We start from the raw sequence: 21,411 nt of genomic DNA on the forward strand, positions 1-21,411 counted from the left end.
TTTTTGATACGGGGGGTTCGTAAAAAGTATCGGTTGCAACGTAAAAAAAATAATTTTTGGTGTAAAATTACGTAAACTTCATAAAAACTAGTTTTTCCTGAAAATTATACATTAGAACTGAATAGTAACTAGATTTTTGCATTTTTTTGACAAAAATACACGATATTTCATGGCTTTTTACATATTTTCAACGATAATGTTAAAAAAATGAGGTTATGAAACTAAAATTCAGATTTCGAAGACTTTTGCTCTAAAAATTGCAAAAATTGTTTCAGATTTTGTTCAATTTATGTAAAAAAGGATTTTTTTGATACGGGGGGTTCGTAAAAAGTATCGGTTGCAACGTAAAAAAAATAATTTTTGGTGTAAAATTACGTAAACTTCATAAAAACTAGTTTTTCCTGAAAATTATACATTAGAACTGAAAATTAACAAGATTTTTGTATTTTTTTGACAAAAATACACGATATTTCATGGCTTTTTACATATTTTCAACGATAATTTTAAAAAATGAGGTTATGAAACTAAAATTCAGATTTGGAAGACTTTTATTCTAAAAATTGCTAAAAATTGTTTCAGATTTTGTTCAATTTATGTAAAAAAGGATTTTTTTGATACGGGGGGTTCGTAAAAAGTATCGGTTGCAACGTAAAAAAAATTATTCTTGGTGGAAGATTGCGTAAACTTCATAAAAACTATATTTTCCTGAAAATTATACAATTTAATCCGGAAATTGACATGCTTTTTGGATTTCCGCCTATTTTTTCTATAAAAAAATCAGATTAAAAAAAAAATTAAAATATGAATTGAATTTTTTAGCGATTAATTAATAACAACCTGTGAGTTTTTATATTGATTTTGAAACACGAAAGAAAAAACAAAACTGGGAGAATTTTCAAAATTTTCTTTTCGATATTTTCACCAACGCGATGGAATAAATAAATCAAGTCCATTAAAAAACAAACCGAACTTTCTATTAAGCGCAAAAATTAATAAAAAATCAATTGAAAATCAATTCCGTTGACATCCATTAAAAAATTGCTGCATTCGAAAAAGAAAACTTCACATTAACCGACACCTTTAACGCCCACTTATCAATCTATCGACTTTCAAATTCAAATATTTTCCTTATTAACGAAATTCGACGAAATTATTCCCATGTAATAAAAAAATTATTAAATATTCAACGATGCAATGTAATTGGGTAACTTATATACACACACACACACCGTTTAATATTCTACTCGAATGTTTCGAGCAATATTTCACTTTATTTTCATGAAAGTGCTGATGGTTGTTAAATACTAATTCCAAATTTGGAAAAACCGCTAACTATTAAGTCCAAGGTGAAAACGTTTCGTTTACAGTACGTACCGCTTTCATCTTTATTCATTCGAAAATATCTACACCTGTAAATAAAAATATGTAATTAAATCTGCCCATTTTGGATCCTTCTCGAACAGTCGTTTGCTGGTAGAAAAAATATCGTTCATACGACAAAAATTACTTAAAATATCGATTAAAGTTGTACCAAAACGCAGAAAACGAAAAGACTAACAAACATTCAAGTCAAAATAAAAATTTTAAGTATTTTTTATGTGCAAAAATCAAATTCAAACAAGCATGAATGTTTCGTTCGAAATTATGGACATAAAAACGAGAAACATTTTGATACAAAATCGTTTCGTAAAGTCTTTTCGTTTTCGTTGAATATTAATAAAGCTTGGAGGAGTAGATATACCTCTTCGTATTTTTTATCAGCTTCCTCCGCTATTAGTTTCGCTTGTGTCAGCTGCTGTTCCAAATGAGACACCCTGTCGTCTTCCATATTTGTTTTATTTTCTAATGCTTTGAGTATCCTATATGCGGACAGATTAGTTTCGTATTATTGGGTAAAGGTAAACACACAACATTCAAAAAAAAATAATGTCCAATGAAGAATTTTGAGGTTATGTCACTAAATCGATCACGATAATTAACTTTCGAATCACATAATACAAGACACAAAAAGAATTACACTACAAACTTATAACAAAAGAAAAAAGGGAGAAAGTTATTCAACAGAACAGAAAATGTGGTGAAAATAGAATAAAATTAAACGAAAAAATAATATAATACGAGTGAAGTTAATTACAGCACCTGAGGGGATGATTACCGCGCCCTATATACCGTAAAATATTGAAAAAACTGAATTTAAGAAACGCTCTACTACCATTTAAACTCTATGTTGAATTTGGGTCAGCTACTAGCGCTGGTAAACCCCGATAACCCCCAGACAATTCACCCCTATTTGAGACATTCTGTATACCTTTCAATTTTAATTTTTTGTTATATTTACAATTTAAAGTTGGCAGCACGGTGTTTCCTTTGTTCAGTTTCTTCAAAATCTTACTAGGACAAAAACCAGAGCAAAAAATGTTTATAATGCTAAGTTCAAGAGAACAGATTTTTTTGAATAATTAAAAACCTATGCGTTATACGAAAAAAAGTTTCGAATAAAAAAGATGGCAAATATTATTATCTATAAAAATGATCTGATGTATTTTTGTCGTACGATGCGCGGTTCACGAGATATTCGATAAAAAGTGTTTTTCAAGATGGCGCCCACTTCGATTAATATTCAGGAGACGCCCCTGTACATATTCCAAAAAATAAATTCGTAATTTTTTCAATAACATACTAAAATTTTAACTAAACTTAATTCTAAGGTAAGAAAAAAAATAACAAGTACTAAAAAAATTGAAAAACAGTAAAAATCACAATACAATAAATAGAATTTGAAAAAAATGGGGAAAAAGTCATTTTAAGATGTTCGTATTACTAATTAAATAAATAGAAAGTATTCGGTGAACGTCTATAAACAATTTTCCCCAAATAATAGTTGGTATCCTTGTAATTACAATGTAAACAAAATTTTAAATATTGACATCAATTAAATAGGAACGCGACTGTACTGTACGAATTTAACAAGTGCTCTAATTTTTTATTTATAACCGACAATAAACGATACATAACATTTTATAATCGTCGGGACTAATTTTATCCTATTAAATGTAAACTTAATCCATTTAAATCCATTAGATTCGATCCATAAAAAAAGTAACATAACCTCAATTTCTTATTACACGATACGACGATATTTATACGAGACACTAACAAAAATTATATGGCGTCGAACTAAATTTCGAAATTTGTTCAAAAAAACAATCCAAATATGTACGTAGTGGTCATTATCGACTGGTATCGAGGAGCGAATAAACCGAAAACAGACGAAAATCACCGACGACGAGGTATAAACTTAAGACACTGTTGCCAGATTATAGTAAAAATCGTAATTTTTAAATAAAACGATTCAACGATAGTTATTTAGCACGAAATCACGCTAAATTGATAAAAAAACAGATTTAGCATCGGGAAATAATGATATACGAGGGAAGTAAAACGAATTTAATACTATTGACGTCACCTTATTCGATATATTTAACACCATCGTATCGTGTAATATTTTTGGGGAACGGGGGGTAAAGTTAGTGCGCTAAAAACACTCAATTAAACGGGAATTGTTTTTATAGGGAAGGTTTCGAGGTAAACAAACCTTTCGCTTTCATCGGCGGCCGCCGAGGCTTCCGCCAATTTAGCTGTGGCTGTGGCTAAACGTTCCTCGGAACGTTCCAAATCCTCTTCCAATAATTGAATACGACGATTGAGCGCGGCTACTTCAGATTCAGCCTGTAACGAAGGAGAAAATACAATTAAATGTCGATTAAAACAATAATAAACAAAATGGCGGTCTTCATAAAAAAAAGTAATTAGTTATTGAGGTCTCAATCAACCCATTCGTCGTATCAATCATCGATCTGCCGACAAATAAGCTCGTCCTCAAAATGTATCCCCATAAAACGACTCATTACATTTAATTTCCAGTATAATCTACTTGGTTTTTATCTTTTTAAATCGTAAGAATAAAACTCCGATTTCAGAAAGTCGTCGCACAGCTATCAAAGTTTAGAATTAATTAAGGGCTCGATACTTTACAATGCCAAAATAACGCACAATCATTTACACAAGTGAAATCAAACGTATAACATGTTTTCCCACTTTTCGCAATAATTTGAAGGCATATTCACCGGAAAATGCTTTCTACTGTATAAAATAATTTTATTTTAATAATAATATTAATGGTTTAATGTTGTTATCAATTTTTAATACAAATTATTCTTTATAGTCGTTTTTTACAAGCTTCGGTCCACAATTTTTTGACAATATTAGTAGGATATTTCCCAATAAGGGCCAATTACGTCATTATTTGAAGGTATTACCACACGAAACAGTAAATTAGAGCGATTTGATTGGAATATTTAGGGCGGAGCGGTTTTGTTTATAATGGGTTAATCAACCTCACTTCCTTCCGTTCTTAACGAATAGAAAAAATTATATAGTTACATAATAATATTGTTAATGCGGGCCTATTTATAGTAAATATTTGTAAAATAATTTGGTACAGAAAATATAGTCAATAATAATAGAAAAAAAGTGGGAGAAAATGTAGAACTCAATCCGTAACTCAAGATTTATGAATATACCATTTAAAATTTAATCGAAAACAAAAAATATTATTGGAATTTCATCATTATTAAATATGAAATAAAGTATTCGAAGATTTATTTAATTTCTTTGACCTTTTGATATGATTTAACATCTCTTCCAATCTAAAATTAGTTTAAAACAAAAAAAATCCAAGATTAGGCTCACTTTGATAAAATTCCTACTAACAATATTTATAAAATCCAGTGCCCCTATCAAATACGATCTATTGCGAAATAAATTGAAACTAAAGTACTTGAAATTAAGTACTATATAAACAAATTCATAATATCATCGATTGAAATTCACTGATTGACAAGGTTGAATCAATACATATCAAATTATGTTTCTGGAACGTATTCCATTAAAAAAAAAATCGATTCCGACAAAATATTTTAAATTAAATGTATATATCTATAAAAGACTTTAACTAGTTATTAGTATTTATCAACTATATATGGTAATGATTTTATTAAACTTGTAATTTATTTGGCAACATTGCAAATGTTATAATTTACTGTACATATGTCACTATTTATTTTAATAAAATAAATAACAATATGCGGCCATCCTCGAAATATACAAATAAACATATGTCGTCATTTCCTTTTCCAAAAAATAAATATTTTGCAAGCAACGAATTAAACGTCGACTGAATTCTGAAATATTTCCACTTAAACACAAACGAGTTGAAAATTTACAAAAAAAATGACTAATTTATTAAAAATGTGTCATTCTGAATAATGTAATATTATGTAGAAAACATGACTGTTTCTTCATAACTTTCTAAATAGAAAACAATTCGTATCGTCACCTTCTATTCTACGTTCATATTTTTTTATTGTTTATAGTTACAAGTTATTTGTGCATTGAAATCAAAATATTAGAAATAACAATATTAGTATCTAAACAATTTTGGAATGAATTACTAGTTTACCGAGATTATGAATCTTTCGTTGCCATAACGGTAAATACTGCTTATAAATCTCTCATAATACGTTATCGATGCAAATAAGAAAACTGAATTTATCTTTCAAGATAAAATTGATGATTCAATTCACCTTCAAATCGATATAAGGGCCAATGTCCTACTACATCCCTTATATACGCGAAATACATACGATAACTTATATTTTAATGTATAAATATTATAAAGAGAAACGTAAAACTGTATAATTTTATAATAAATAATAGTAAAACTAGTCGAAAAAACACGTTTCAAAATGCACAAACGACAGCCTACCTCTTCTCGTCTCATAATTTCAACTTGGAGTCTCTTGTTAAATTCCTCACATTCATCTTTGTATCTTTCCATTTCCTCTTTCGTCTGCCTCATTTTTTTCTTGAGCACGTCCAAAAGGGAACCTTGTTGGATATTGGTAGTCATTTTTTTTAATGAAAAAGTCAGGCACTTCACGAAAAAACCGAATACGAACTACTCTAGTACGGTTCGCCTGAGTCAACTGGGCGAGTCACCGGGAAAAATGGCTGACACGCGTGCGCCTCTGACACCTGCTAGATATACCATAAAAGCGCCGATGCCATATTTAGTAAATATAAAATATGTACCAAGAAATGTCTAATCAAAATCGCTACACCTGTGCTTATTTTTTTGAAATTATCGATCGTTTAACATAAAACGATTTATTACTAAGTGTATTTACTAATGATATATGTATATAATCACGTTCCGTAATAATAAATAATAAAAAAAATGTATTTTACCTTTTGATTTAATCAAATCAAAATAAATAATTACGATATCTATCTTGATAAAATAGTTTACACTTTCCGTGTTATATAAAAGTTATTATCACGTTATAATTTTTATGAAAAAATAATTAGATATTTTAATGGATATGACAACGCCGTACCGAATTCGAATTGAGGCACGGCAGCCATTCAATCGTTTAATCGGGTTTGTAAAATTTGTAGTAAAATGTTAACAATAGGAGACAATGCGACATTCCGTTGTGAGAATATATCATGTTCGATGTTCTCTTTATAACACATATTTAAATTATTCCGCTCGTTTATAACCGAACTTTAAGTATGTTAAAACTTACTTGTCACGTCAGAACTAACGTGTCGTCATCGTTATTTATATCGGGTGACAAAAAAAAATGAATTAGACACGTATTCTTCATATCAATTATGAATTGAATAATTAACGTAGATATTATTTGGAACACGATGAGATTTATGAACAGTATTTAATTAAAAAAAAATAATTGTAAATATACGATAATTGGTTGAATTTCGTAAAAAAAAGACTCGTTTAGGCATTGGTTCTTAGTGTAATATTTTTATTAGTAACAAAACATTTTAATTTTAAGGTTGGATCATAAAAATCGGTCTAGTTGACTTTCCTAACCCAACTTTTTCTCATTTTTGTTTGCGTAAACAACTATCTCGATATTTATATCATTTTTTCGTTGATTGTATTATTATTATTAACACATTAATGAAATAATTTTTTGAAAGAAACTTAATCAAATTCGTTTGTTATATTTTCTGCATTATATATTCAAATATGTTTACAAAAACCGTTTCAAAATCTAAAAATAGCTGTTGTTGACAAATAATGCAAACATCTACCTTCGTTATCTATCAAAATACAATAATTACAATGAGTATTTTCACAAAAATAAATGAATGTTTTTCAAACCTCATTATATAAATGAATTCGAATCGAATGACTTGATAGCTAGGTTAAATATAATTAAAATGAGAGATATTCAAGTTGTACTTACACGTTTCAGTTGTGAATTCATAATATTATGCAGTTCGTTTCTAATAATTGAAAATTTCATTAGAGTATCAGAACTGAATATGGAACTAGCGAAAGCAAGTCCTGGATAATCAGCACATCTCCTACGACGTTTCTCTCTTTCAGCTACCACTTCAGTCATTTCAGACGTACAGCGGAGCTTCGATAATTCTTCTAATTCAGGGTCTACACTACCCTGTTCGCTTTCTATATCGCTTTGACTTGAACCTTCTGCTTCTGGTCTGAGAACAAGAGACATATCTTGTGTTTCTTCAGTTTCACATTTGGTTTCATTTTTAATCTGTTTGGATTTTCGTTGCTTACGAATTTTACTGTTTCGATCTTCTTTGACACTTTTCGTACATTTATCTAAGCTGTCGGTAGATATGCTCGGTACTACTTTATTATCTTTAGTATCAATATCATCATCACATTTTGTTAAATCTATCACTTCTATATCACAATTATTAGCGGTATTTTTGTTTTGACTTTGTATCGGACTGACAGTATTATTAATAGAACTATTTTCGGGGAAGGCACTATGATCTATCACAGTTTCATTTGTTATTGTCGAGTTTTGCGTTGTCACTTCGTTAGCTATACTGTATTCACTTAACGGTTTACTAGGCGACACTTCTAGGGCTAATCTTCTTCTGGTACCTTCGTTTCTGGGGTGGTGTTGATGTCCCCTTTTTCTAGCGCTACCCGCCCCCCTTGTTGTTGACATTTTTTATCAGACGTCACTTAACGCGTGCCAATCATTTCCACCATATTGGACTTACTGGCGCTGATATCGTGTCGTGCTATAGAACTACACGCGCCGTAGTACATCGAAAATATACGAGGACCGCCATATTTGATCCAATGCACGATTAATCCATTAAAATACTGATTTCTTGCACTATTTATTGGGTATTAATAATCATTTGATTGTCATCACGAACAACACCTACGGACTGCGTCAAGAATGTGTATTGTCTGGCACGCCTCGAAAATGTAATACGTGGTTGGCAAAATTTCAGATTTTATCGTCACTAATATATAGGCAATACACAATACGGAAAAATGAATTCTTGTTTTAGATTTTAAAATGCATTTCGAAAAGAAAGTTTTATTATAATTACATTTTTGTTTTACTCATATAATATACCAGATGTCGATAACGAGTGTATTACGTCACGGGACAAGTAGAGATAGGATTATTCATCGACCCATATTTGGAGTGCGATCGAGTTCTTGGTGTATTAATAGATTTACAGAAAACACGCGTAATTTATTTTAGTAGTAAACTTTGTAACCATAATATCTTTTTTCTACGTACATTACACTAAATGTTGATTATATATAATACGAAATAAATTTAATTTCTATAAATTATGTACATTAAAATATAATTATAATGTATGGTTCACGTCCGGTTTCTACACTGTCTAATGACAAAAATAACTTTTTCTAAGCTAATTCATTAGACATGCGCATTGTAAACGTGTTTAAAAATAAATTACCATTCATCGTATAATTATTGTCAGTTAATTAATGTGCGAGATTGGACTAATTTTATATATATATATATATAGGACCTAGAAGAATGTTTTAATTTAAATGCTACAAGGTGATTAAAAAAAAAGTATGAAAAAGTATATTTACGAATATTATCAATATTTATAGGTACTTACGTTCTGGAGGGCCTTTTCTTTTTCCTCAAGTTTTCCATTAACTTGAGTGAGTTGTTCTTGTGTTTGGTCGAGGTCATTCTCAATAGTCTGGATTTTCTTTTGAAGAGAACGAGCTTCTTCTTCGGCCTGTAAAAATATGAAAAATACCCCAATTGTTTAATATGAATAATACATAACCTATAAATATGGCGGAAATGGTTAGAATGTTATCGGAAATAAATTTGTTGTAGATCAAATTTACCTTTTCGGCACGTAGATTGGCATCTTTGGCAAGTTGTTCGTTGTGGGCGGCGCGGTCTAACGCGTTATCTTTTTCAAGCTTCATCGCTTGCATCTTCTTCTTGATCGCGTCCATGTTGGATGAATATTAGTTTCGCGCGTACTGCAACAAATAATTTACTTTTACTTTTTTGTGTATTTATTGTTAATGAATAATATATATTATAACATAATCTCGTTTAATGTCTGTCTATTTCATTCATATTTTAATTATCTTCCTTTAATATTGAATAATTTCTTTTCGTAAGCACGTTATAATTAGTTTGATACTGGCCTATTTTTAGTCCCGTTGCTGAACCGTATATGAAACATATTATTTTTATTCAATTTATTCGAATCACAATTTTCTTTTTCTGTAACCATTAAATTTTGTATTTAGTTCAATACATTATAATTCTAAAAGTGGTTTAGTTTTATTTAAAATAAGATCGTGTTTGGCACGCAAAACGTGTTTGTATTAATAAATTAGAGGCGAGCCCAGTGAAAAATCATGTATCTGGTACAATTAATGGAAAAAGTGGAAATTTCATTCGAGGTTATTGTTACTAATCGGTTTGGGGTTTTACAATGTTTATACAAAAAAAATTCTAATGCATAATATATTTGATCTAAAAATTATCCAGGGGCGGATCAAAAATACCAACTCCTATATATTATTTATAGTTTTTCAATGGAGATAAAAAATTATCACGTGATTTCTAACCTAACCTACAAATAAAAAATATTTATTAAGACGCTTGTTAGTGCATTAGACAAAATGGCGGACGCGGACCATGAAGTTTGGTTAGACATATTTTCATACAAAATATAATCATAAACAAAGAAAGTAAAAAGTTAAAACCATAACGTAATCAAGTAAATAACAAGTTTACAACCTTATGTTTGTGGATGCTTACCAAACGTGTGAACGTAGCTTTAGATTTCTTTTTTTATTACGATATATATTTAATTCTTTTATGAATGTGTCATGTGTCAGAAGTATTGACGTTCTTATAAAAAGAAATATGGTAAATATGTTAACTAAAATGAGTAATTTATAGATTTTGAATATTCTGCGAACATTTTTTGTTAATGTTTCATCAACTTTAGCCTGTATGACAGGTATATGTTTCGAGTGAACAATCGTATAAACTATGCGCCTGATACTTCAGGGCGTAGCATTATTTATAAACTTATACATACACACATACGTCATCGATTACTCTATTAATTACAATATTTTTTTAAAACCAATTTCATTAAATTTCTTCTAAACTCGAGGGGAATTCTTTTTTATATCTTCTGTATACTGAAAAGTGGTTGTTGGGTTCGCTTTATCAATTTTTTGATTATTAAAGTTAATCTTTGCTAAACGAAACGACAATAGAATAAGTAAGAAATTATTTTATACCTTCACGTTTCTGATATCCTGTTCCATGATCATGGTTAGATGACTGTTTAATCTTTATTCTATGAATTGGTACTAAGATTTTTTTAAAAATAGAACGAAATATAAAAAGAGAGTACTTAAAAAATTTGTTTTTAATGATACGAGTAACAAATTTTTTGATCCCAAGTTATTTAAGATTTAACCTAAAAGTCCCGGACGCCATATTGTCTTGATGATTTTATTATATAGTTTCGAATGAAATATTTTGAATTTTAGAAATTCACTTACCGATATTCAAAAAAACCCCAAAGTACGAGTTACCCGTTGACACTGGACACGGTCTCGGAGCGACTAAAGTCGAACGTTATGACTTACGAACCACGGAGGTGCTATCAGTTTACGTTTGGCTCCTTACCGGGCGCTTATCGTGGCCGTGCGTCCCCACTACCTCCAAGAATAGACCGACGACGACGACGGCCGTCGCGGAGAAGATACTACCCACCCTCTTGATGATGCTAAATGCGGATACCGAAGAAAATTTGCGGTAGCTTAGAGCGATTCTAAAAATGTTTTAAATTCTAACAACTAATTGTTCCGGACATTTATCTTTACTTTTTAGATTGGGAATTTTCGTGGTATGAAACGCAGCCTTGAATGACGGTCATCAACCACAACTTTCAATTGAAAATGTGTACAAACAAATCGTGATTATTCAATAAATAAGGAGTCATTCGCAACGACCTTGAATGTCGTTCAATTTATACCATATATAGTAAAAAAAAACAAATGTGTCATAAAACAACCGAAAACCACGTCGTGTTATACTTTATATCAAACGTTTCGTCTTGATAAGTATCTAAATTCTTCTTTAAAAGACTTTTTATCAACGTGGGGTCGAGAATATTCGATAATTAGCGCACATTTGCCTGTTTTGTTTAGGTTAGTGGGACACAACGGCATCGAACATCTTGTACAATGCCATATATACTTTCGCTTTTTACGGTTTCCATTTTATTATATCTGATTGAAAATACCATAAACAATATCAGTGCCGTATCAGGGTGTTTATATATTCGATCGACAACATGCTGCATCAAAATTATTTGATCAATAAATTTCGTGTGTTTGATTTATAATTTGGCTAGTTTATTAATTTATTTTTTATTGCAATAATTCCCTGAACAACCATTCATCCATTTTGACGTGCGCGAGTTAAATCAAATCCGGGCACAGTCTTGCTGACTTTGCGACGCGCTAGAGGTCGTAATTTTTCTCGAAAATAAAAAATGAAAAAACGAATTTGTAGGTCTGAACACGCTCTACAAGTTTTGTATAAGACATTTTTTGATATATTCCACGAGAAAAAAGGAAATAGCGAAAAATAATTTTTTCTCCCCAGATTTACGGATTTTTTTAACGATATCTCGATAACTATGATAGGTACGTGAAAAATGTATTAGACCTTAATTGTAGATCGTACAAAGAGCAACAAAAAAGTATGGAATGAAAATTTTTGTATCTCAACGGGGAACCGAGTTATGATGAAAAAACTGAATTTAACCCTTTTTTCAAGATGGCGGAAGACTTAAAAAAAGTCGAAACGTCAAATTTTATCTTTTATCCTAAAATCATGATCATTTAGATGCATTAAATGATTCATTTTGATACAGGAATACGAACTGAGATACAGGGTGATCAAAATCAAAAATTTGTCATAAATCAAGAAATTTTTTTTCAAATTTGGTGGCTTCACAGTCGCCATTTCACTCACAGCTGGAAGTGACAGAAAATGGCGGCCTATTGCCGCGAGAGATCTAGCGGCCGCTTCTGGAACCATCACCGCCTGCCTACTCTTGTAAAACATTAAAAAAAAAACTTTGAAACTTTGAAATTGTACAGCCGTTATTATAATACATTTTAAAATGTAAATAGTCGAGTAAAATGTACCTGCCTGTTGGGGCGTTTGGTTTAAACAGGGTACCAGACGCGAATTGATCCCTTTTTGTACCCCATTTTCTGGAAAACGAAATTTCAAAGCAAAAACCATAAAGACTTTCAATAACGGTAACCAATTCTTTGTTTGTTGTGCCTTTTTTACGGTCTTAAGGAGCTGCTAAATAAATAAATCTCACTAAGCCACGCCACTGCTTATCCCAGACTGTCTGACAGGAATATTTCGAAGAAATTGTGTACGTGCAGCTTTACGGTTCGATGTTTTCATTGGTAAACAGAGTCCAAGTGGACTGACGTTGTGTTTGATATTTAATTTGGTTTGAGGCCGTTGAATTGAATGACCCTTCCAACATTTTCTTGAATATAAATACCAAGCTTCCTAACTAACTAACCTATAATTTTTTTGTACTATTTTTCGATCAAACGTCGTATATATAACTTTTTAAATAATATTCTTATTATGGTATGTAGTTCATTTATTTCTAAGGTCATGGTGAGCTGGTTTTTTTACTGAATACAATAAAATAAACCAGAAACTACGTTTATCGAACGCACTAGGCTTCTATTTCGAACTTTTTATAAAACCATTATCGTCTCACATTTATTTATAACAAGAAGAAAACGGGAATTAATTAAATTCCCTTCTACTCTGGATCCATATTATCTTTTAATTTAACAACTTAATACTTCAAGTTTCGAGATATGGCAACCCTGTATAGTTGAAATCTGACATTGCCATGCACTCAGAACGTTTTATCGTACAAGTACTGTTTGAGTTGTATACAGATAATTAAAACTAGAATTAATATTTTCTATTACTTTCGACGTGAATTAAATCAACAGCCGATCAACTCTCTTCGACTTTTGGTGATGAAGCACTTCAAATAAAAACGTTTTTGAACAGTCAAAACATCGAATCGATGAGTCATGGTTTGACACTCTTATTACCATAGATAAAAAATAAATTGCGAGTTTAACGTTTTTCTGTTGAGAAGAAGCGATCGATGAGTTAAATTATTGGTTAACAGGTATATTGATCTTAATAAAAACTGCCCATATTTGAACGAATGAATGAATCAGATTAATATAGTGAATATAAAAGTGAATTGAAATCGAATGAATATGATTAGAGAACATTTTGAGGTTCACTGTTCGATGTAGACTTGAGTAATTTTGGTGGGGGATAGGGGAACGATGGGATAGGAGTAGGTAGAAGTGGCAGCGATGCTTTTTCGAGCGTCGGGACGCTTGTAGCTTTTAGGACAGCGTCAACCTCCGGTCGTCCTCAGGCACAGGTAGGTGAAGTGAATTTTTTTCAATGCCGAGTGCTTTTTCTTTTATATTACGAAAAATAAAATGGAAATTTTGTTATTTCGTGCGATATTTTGGAGTGAAATTGTGACTAGCTTAAAAAATAAGTGAAAATACCGTTAAAATCGATTTTTATTTTATAATCAAACCAATAAAAAATAAACAAAATGGTGAGTACTTATGCCACGTCCATTTTTACGATATTTTCACATAAAAATACGTTTTTATAAAAATGTCATTTTTTACCACCTGTCTAACCTCACTTTTGATTGGTCGTGCTATTTTTAAATTTTATTATGTGTTCGGTGTCGTATGACTTGAAAGTGGGAGTCAGCTCAATTAACAAATTCGGGCCCAGATAATTTTGTATTTCATATTCTTTTTTATACTGCATCGCATTCGTTTTATAAAAAAAACCAAACCAAAGATTCAGCGGCGTTCCAATCGTCAAATTATGTCGTAATAGTCACAAATATATTTTATTTTAAATCACTTTGCATATTTGAAAAATATTTATTTCTATATTCACCACTCGTTTCGGACATCAATGTGGAAATATCTCGAAAAGAAATAATTTTAATTAACGTACTTTTATTAGATTCACCTGTATACTTTTAACTAATTTTTTTGGCATCGATTTTGCTTTACTATGAACGATCGGATCTAAATCTTGAATCACGATCGTACTGTGTGAGAAAGTTAAAGGTACTGAAAGAGTGAGAGAGAGAGAGAAAGATAGAGAAAGGGGCGGAGCCAGTAACAGCTAACAAATCTACTAATGTCTATCTATTCGTTTCACTTTGTTACTATCAGATACTAGAATATTATTTAGAGCCGTATTTCTAAATCTAAATGTATTATTAAATTTTATACTGATTGAATCTAATTTACATAATTCTTAAATAGCTTTTTGCGATTATATTTTGAGCCACTGTCTATTTTTAATACCACGTCATTTAAAACATGTAAGATATTATAAAATTCAGGCCAGGATGTTTTTTTTTTGCGTCACTAAAACTATTTTTGGTTTGTTTATATTATAATTTTAATCTACAACTTTCTGCCACACAAAATGAGCTTTATTTTCCTCATTAATCGTATATTTAATTTTACCTCCTAAGAAAATATATCTAATAGTGAAAATATGTATACAACAATAGATTTACCATCAATTTTTAATTTTAGTATATCAAATTATATATTTCGAAAAGCGTGCCGTGTGCAAAATACCGTAGAAATAAGATATATTTTTGAATTGGACACAAAAAGTATTTACGGAAATTTCTACGTTTACTCAATCCCGATTTTAAAATTAGCACAACGTTAAATCAAATTCTAACAAAATTCTATTATATCATTTCAGCGTTACGTTCTAGTTTTTTCCTAAACAAATCCAAAAATAAAAATAATTTTAAAACAGCTGATTTACGTGGAATAGTGTAGAGAGACGAACTCCTACTTACAACAATGTCAGTTCCAAAATAACAGTCTTAAATACATCAGTATTCTATCATGGGGATTGACATTTGAATTGGATCATTACTAAATGCACGTATTTTTTACTTAATTCGGCTACAATTATTTTGATTAGCAGTTAAACTTTCGTAACAATGATTCTCTAAGGTGGTTAGCATTTTAAAACTAATTCAAAGTACATCAAAATGATGATGCGTTCTTTAGAGTTTAACCGAATCAAGCTAAGACATGCAGTTGGTTATGGTTTTATTCAAAATGGTAGACATCTTATAGAGGTGGGGTTATCACACTTTTTCACAATACTAATATTTTCGTGCGTGTTTTGTATAAATGAAACAATAGTAAAGGTGAATATTTGATGAAAATTAATCATGTAATCAATTATAATGAACTCATAGTAAAATGTTTTAAAAATAATAAACTTTACGTTTCAGAGAAAATAGAATATTTAAACAACAAATATATTATGTGGAATTATATAGAGGTGGAACTTCTCACTCACACCTATGTCAGTTCCAAAAAAACTGCAACATTTCAATATTTTTTCAGTAAACAAAATAATTTACAGTGGGAGGTAGATATTTTACGGAAATAAGTGGTATAATCTGTATCAAGTAACTTATCCAAAATAATAAACTTTTAATTTTTTTCATAAAAAAATCTAATAATAAAAGAAGTTTAATGTTAAAACTTTTAATATATATGTATAATTGTATAGAGGTGGGAACTTTTACTGAAACTTATTTCAGTTCTAAAATAACGGTTCTTCAAAACATTCTATCCACAAAATAATTGGAAATAATAGATCTGATATCGATAAACAGTTGAGTTTTTTATCTATTTTGTAGAGGCCCTTTGTTTTTCGATTGAATCAGCGAGAAAAGAACCAGCGCCACCATGGACGCGATCAAAAAGAAAATGCAAGCGATGAAGCTTGAAAAAGACAATGCGGCCGATAAGGCCGATGCGATGGAGGGTCAGTACAAGGATGCTAACGCACGCGCAGAAAAAATCAATGAGGAAGTACGCGATCTCCAAAAAAAACTCGCCCAAGTCGAGAACGATCTTTTAACGAGCAAACAAAGTCTCGAAGACGCCAATCAAGATCTGGAAAACAAGGAGAAACAATTAACTCAAGTGAGTATATTTAATTAAAATATTAGTTTGAAAAATCGAAATATTTTTTTTTGATGTTATAGGCCGAATCTGAAGTAGCTGCCCTCAATCGTAAAGTACAACTCATCGAAGAGGATTTGGAACGGTCCGAGGAACGTTTGGCCACGGCTACCACTAAATTGGCGGAAGCTTCTCAAGCTGCCGATGAAAGTTCACGGTTGGTATTTTAACTAATCACCTCGTAGATTATTTCACGTGAAATTAGTGACTTCCTGCATATATTCTATACACCAATCATTTATTATTATTTTTATTTAATAATAATCGATTGACAATTGACAATTTGACGTTTATGTCATTTTAAATTTTGACGTTCATCGAAAATATTTTATATTTAAAAAAATTTTCGAAATTCATCATGGAGAGGTAACGAGTCATTCGTATTTTATGAAATAATTTAGTAAAAATAACGAATTTGAATGAAATAGTTTTCATTTTTGTGAAAATACTTTTCCTTGTGTTTGATTTCAGTATGTGCAAGGTACTGGAAAACCGTTCTCAACAAGATGAAGAACGTATGGACCAACTGACTAACCAATTGAAAGAAGCCCGTCTATTGGCTGAAGACGCCGATAACAAATCCGATGAAGTATCCCGTAAACTGGCCTTCGTTGAAGACGAACTCGAAGTAGCCGAAGATCGTGTCAAGGTATATTCTAAAATTAATTATCATACCTCATAATTTACTATAATTAATAAAAATAAATTTTATCGCAGGGTGGAGATGCCAAGATTATGGAATTAGAAGAAGAATTGAAAGTAGTCGGTAATTCTCTCAAATCTCTCGAAGTATCCGAAGAAAAGGCCAACCAAAGAGTAGAAGAATTCAAAAAACAACTCAAGAGTCTCACTGTTAAACTAAAGGAAGCGGAAGCTCGTGCTGAATTCGCAGAGAAGACCGTTAAGAAATTGCAGAAAGAAGTTGACAGACTTGAAGGTAAGATATTATTTTTCATTGTTTACTTGATGTTTACCCTGACGTAATTGATAATAATCACAAATTTTATACGTTCTATTGGCAATGAAATCATATCTGTTTATCGTTCTTTCGAATAAACTAATGAAAAGAGATAGCAACAAATAATACTTCATACGGGATGCGTTCTATTGTCAAAAACAAATATTGTTTTTTCCGTAGTCGTTCCCACATCGCGTCTATCAAATAATATGACCTCAACATTACTTTTTATAATGTTTTCCAGTATCAATTTTCGATTACAACAACCACGCCTTTTTGTGTTAGTAGATAGGAAATATGAGCAGTCGCGAACGAGGATATTAACTGGAACGTACCCTACATTTTGATATTTTCTGACAGCTGACATTTTTAAATATCTTGACAAAATAATAGTTTTCAAAACGTCTTAACACTTTTCAGATATGCTGTGAAATCGTATGTTTTTTATTAAATAATTGAATTATACCTACCAGTATTTGCTGGACTAAAATAATACTTAAAATAGTGAAAATATTTGGTTTTGTCAGGGTAAATGTCAATTTGATTATTTATCATTAAGAGAAATGTTATTTTCTAATAGTTTGCAAGCTTAGCTTTTATCTATTTTAGCTTTACTCGCTTTTTTGCTTTTTCAGATTTTGTACTCAGGGAAAAGAACAAATATTTTGGCATTGTTACCGACATCGACAAAACGTTTGTCGAAATGTCTTCGCTAGGCCAAAAGAAATAATCTTCCGCTTACTAACACTATACTTTAGCTTTAAACTAACGAAATTATAATAATTTTAACACGCTATACATTTTTCGAATATCTAATTTATGATAATTTTATTTGTATCTCAAGCTAACGTAAAAACACTATCTTTAAAACATTAAAAATTATTAATTATCCATTTTTTGATTATCTATTCATTTATTTCATCCTTGTATTATATCTACATCAAGTTTTCAACACCTTTTCGTCTTCCATAGAATGAAATCATATTTTTTTAGATTTATTGGAATGGTTTTCCTTAATCCTGATTTAATTACATGTTTTAACTTATAAAATGTCCAAACTATTTTTAATTTTTGCTACAAAATCAATTCTTTCGATATTACATGATACTCTAATAAGATTTTTTATCATCAATAAATGTAATCAAGCAAATCCCAAAACTAATCAAAGTCATTTTAATTTGGAAATCTTTTTTTTTCTAAAATGCCATCAAAATTTATAGTAAAAACCCATTTTTATTTTGTTAGCTTGAGATGGAAGCTTTAATATGTTGATTTTATAATAAAAATACTACATTATATACAGGGCGTTATAACGATAGCGTGTTTAATAAGGAAAATTTCTTTATTTTGTTAAAAATGTTTTTTAATTTGTTTGTATATGTAAACTTGAATCATTTTAAACGAATAGACAATGGAAAAATGAAAATACTTTGAATTTGTTGTCTAAAAAAACGTATTTGTCTATGAACTAGCCGGAAGTAATGATGTCAACAGTCAACGCCATATTGTTGAATATTACATTTGACAAGTCCACTGAAGTATATTTCGAAAATGACATATTAAACTAATAAATCACTGTTGCCAACTTCTTTGGTTAAATTCACTAAGGCAATACTTGTCAGTAGCTGTGAAATTTTTCAAAAAAGATTATTTTCGCAAACTAATTCCAATAAAACCAAAATAACTTCACAAAATGCTTCTCACCATTAGGGTGCATAATTTGCTTTCGTATAAGGATCAAAATCAGTCTCCAAATAAAATCAACAATTTTTAAGTTGAACATGATAATAACATATATAGGGTGTTTTAATTAAAAAAATAAGTAGGAGGATTCTAGATCGGTTTGGTAAAATGGAAAATGTTTTAGTCCAATCGGAATCATGCAAAATATCACCTTCTATATAAATTTATATTTTGAGAGAATTTTTTTCATTAAAAAAACAATATACAGGGTGTTTTAAGTAAAACAAGATTTCAGAACAATTAGATATAACAGAAAAAACTTTATTCTATTAGGAAACGTCCAGAATATCACCTTGTATACAAAATTATGTTTTATTTATATTTATGAGCTTTACTAACCGCAGCTTTCCTCCAGTGCTTCTGCTTACAGCTTTTAGGGTAAGTTTTTGTGTCTTTTTTTGTTTAATTGGGAAAAAATTTTGTTGTCTTAAAAATTAATTGATTCACATCGTTTTTCGTCTCTTAGTCCTTTATTCGAATCCTAATAATTGTGTCAAAAATTTTAGACGAACTTGGTATCAACAAGGACAGGTACAAATCTCTCGCCGACGAAATGGACTCCACTTTCGCCGAACTTGCTGGTTATTAGGAAAAATCTTCAATTTCCAGGACAATTTCTACCGTGTCCTGTGTCACATACGCACAATAATATACTAATTTATTTATATATTGTACTTGGAAACATTGCGAATGAAAAGTTACACATACTAATTTGTGAGCTTTGATGTATCGTATTTCTAGTCCTATTTAAGCCCTTCAATTGATTTAAATAAAAATACATTGTATCATATTCGTTTGCTTTCGTTTTATTTATTGATTAAATTATTATTTTTATTTGGAGTTTGTTTATACCTCGGTTTTGCAAACACAAAAATACTTGTTTAATCTAGTACGATCGGGTACAAAGAATATTTGAGAAGGGAATACGTAAACAAATAAAAAAGAAGACAGATGACAGTTAGAGATGGGAGAGAATGTTGTAAATCGATATGTTACATTGAAAATGATATTTTATGATGCCGTTTAAGACCTGCATCACAGATATAAATTAATGAATAACTATAAATTTGAAGAAAAAAATCTGATTTAAATTTAATAAAAATGACGTATAATAAGAACTATTTCTGAAATCACGTGGTCGTCAAGCAGTTGCGCAAAATGAACGAATTTTCGTAAAGTTAGGGACTTTTATCACATTCCCCATTACGAGTTATAAATTTGATAAAAATAAATGAATTTATCATATTGGTAAATATGTTGAGTTGGGCAGTGAATCATAGAAGTTTATTTCATATTTTGTTGAATAAAAATGAAATAAATATTTCAAATTAAATAGATTTGTGACATAAAACGGTAAGTTTCCACTATATTTCATGAAAAATATGTATTTTATAAAGGATAAAAATGAAAAACCAAAAATTTTGTTATTTCAATTTTACATATAAATTTTGAGGTTATGTGAATACAAAAGTTGTGGATCTTTTCATTACTTTGCTATTTGACGTTTCTCCATGGGGCTTTTAGTTTTTCCGGAAATCAATAAAAATCGCTTTTTACCATTAAAAACTCACCGCCTTCCCTTTTTCGACCACACATCGCTCGTAAATCAATTTCTTTTTGTTTTTATTATATTTTCCCCTTTTACCAACGGATTTCATATACGAGGACGCTTCGAAAAGTACCTGACCCAACTAAGATGTCTTCGCTTAAACGTTGCAATAAATTTTGAGGTTATGTGAAAAAAGTGTAATTATAAAAGTTGTAGGGCTTTTAGTTTTTCCAGAAATCAAGAAAAATCGTTTTTTGCCCTTAAAAACTCACCCCCTTCCCCCTTTTCGCCCACATATCTGTCGTAAATCAATTTTTCCTTTTGTTTTTATTATATTTTTCCCTTTTTCCAATAGGTTTCATATACGAGGACGGTTCCAAAAGTACCTGACCCAACTAAGATGTTTTCGTTTAAACGTTGCAATAAATTTTGAGGTTATGTGAAAAAAGTGTAAATACAAAAGTTGTAGATCTTTTCATTACCTACAATTTTTCTGTTTGACGTTTCCCCATAGGACCTTTAGTTTTACCGAAAATCGGGATAAACAATTTTTTACCCTTTTCCGAC

General features: G+C 30.3%; 2 protein-coding genes across 25 annotated transcripts in view; one reads left to right on the forward strand and one right to left on the reverse strand.

The window, feature by feature from the left end:
* LOC130893453 (tropomyosin-2) overlaps positions 1-11,273 on the reverse strand; it is a 43,230-nt gene extending 31,957 nt beyond the window's left edge. For 2 of the 23 annotated variants that reach the window (XM_057799599.1, XM_057799598.1), the window contains exons 1-5: positions 10,967-11,252; positions 9,272-9,412; positions 9,031-9,156; positions 3,596-3,729; positions 1,742-1,859 (exon numbers count right to left, since the gene is read on the reverse strand). In XM_057799599.1, the coding sequence (XP_057655582.1) occupies positions 1,742-1,859; positions 3,596-3,729; positions 9,031-9,156; positions 9,272-9,385 (492 nt within the window). In that variant the 5' untranslated portion in view covers positions 9,386-9,412; positions 10,967-11,252. Of the gene's footprint in view, positions 1-1,741; positions 1,860-3,595; positions 3,730-5,827; positions 8,783-9,030; positions 9,157-9,271; positions 9,413-10,966 lie in introns of those variants that run through there. The other 21 variants (XM_057799601.1, XM_057799595.1, XM_057799606.1 and 18 more) reach the window with 17 other exon arrangements.
* LOC130893454 (tropomyosin-1) lies at positions 11,073-20,129 on the forward strand. Of its 2 annotated transcripts, none has more exons than XM_057799611.1 (6): positions 11,073-13,926; positions 16,267-16,555; positions 16,618-16,751; positions 17,066-17,243; positions 17,312-17,531; positions 19,802-20,085. In XM_057799611.1, the coding sequence occupies exons 2-6, from the start codon at positions 16,316-16,318 to the stop codon at positions 19,882-19,884; spliced, it is 855 nt and encodes a 284-aa protein (XP_057655594.1). In that variant the 5' UTR covers positions 11,073-13,926; positions 16,267-16,315; the 3' UTR covers positions 19,885-20,085. The 2 variants fall into 2 exon arrangements, with proteins under 2 accessions (XP_057655594.1, XP_057655593.1); XM_057799610.1 differs by having other exon boundaries at positions 13,314-13,926; positions 18,188-20,129.
* The last annotated feature ends 1,282 nt before the right edge of the window (positions 20,130-21,411 follow it).

This window comes from Diorhabda carinulata, chromosome 4, assembly GCF_026250575.1.
Source record: "Diorhabda carinulata isolate Delta chromosome 4, icDioCari1.1, whole genome shotgun sequence".
Taxonomy (NCBI): domain Eukaryota; kingdom Metazoa; phylum Arthropoda; class Insecta; order Coleoptera; family Chrysomelidae; genus Diorhabda; species Diorhabda carinulata.

What these genes read in the sequence shown, in the direction of transcription:
- LOC130893454 (XM_057799610.1), top strand. Translation starts at nt 16,316, where the DNA reads ATGGACGCGATCAAAAAGAAAATGCAAGCGATGAAGCTTGAAAAAGAC. An exon ending in AGGAGAAACAATTAACTCAA is followed by an intron (nt 16,556 to 16,617) that starts GTGAGTATATTT and finishes TTGATGTTATAG; the next exon opens with GCCGAATCTGAAGTAGCTGC. An exon ending in TAGCCGAAGATCGTGTCAAG is followed by an intron (nt 17,244 to 17,311) that starts GTATATTCTAAA and finishes ATTTTATCGCAG; the next exon opens with GGTGGAGATGCCAAGATTAT.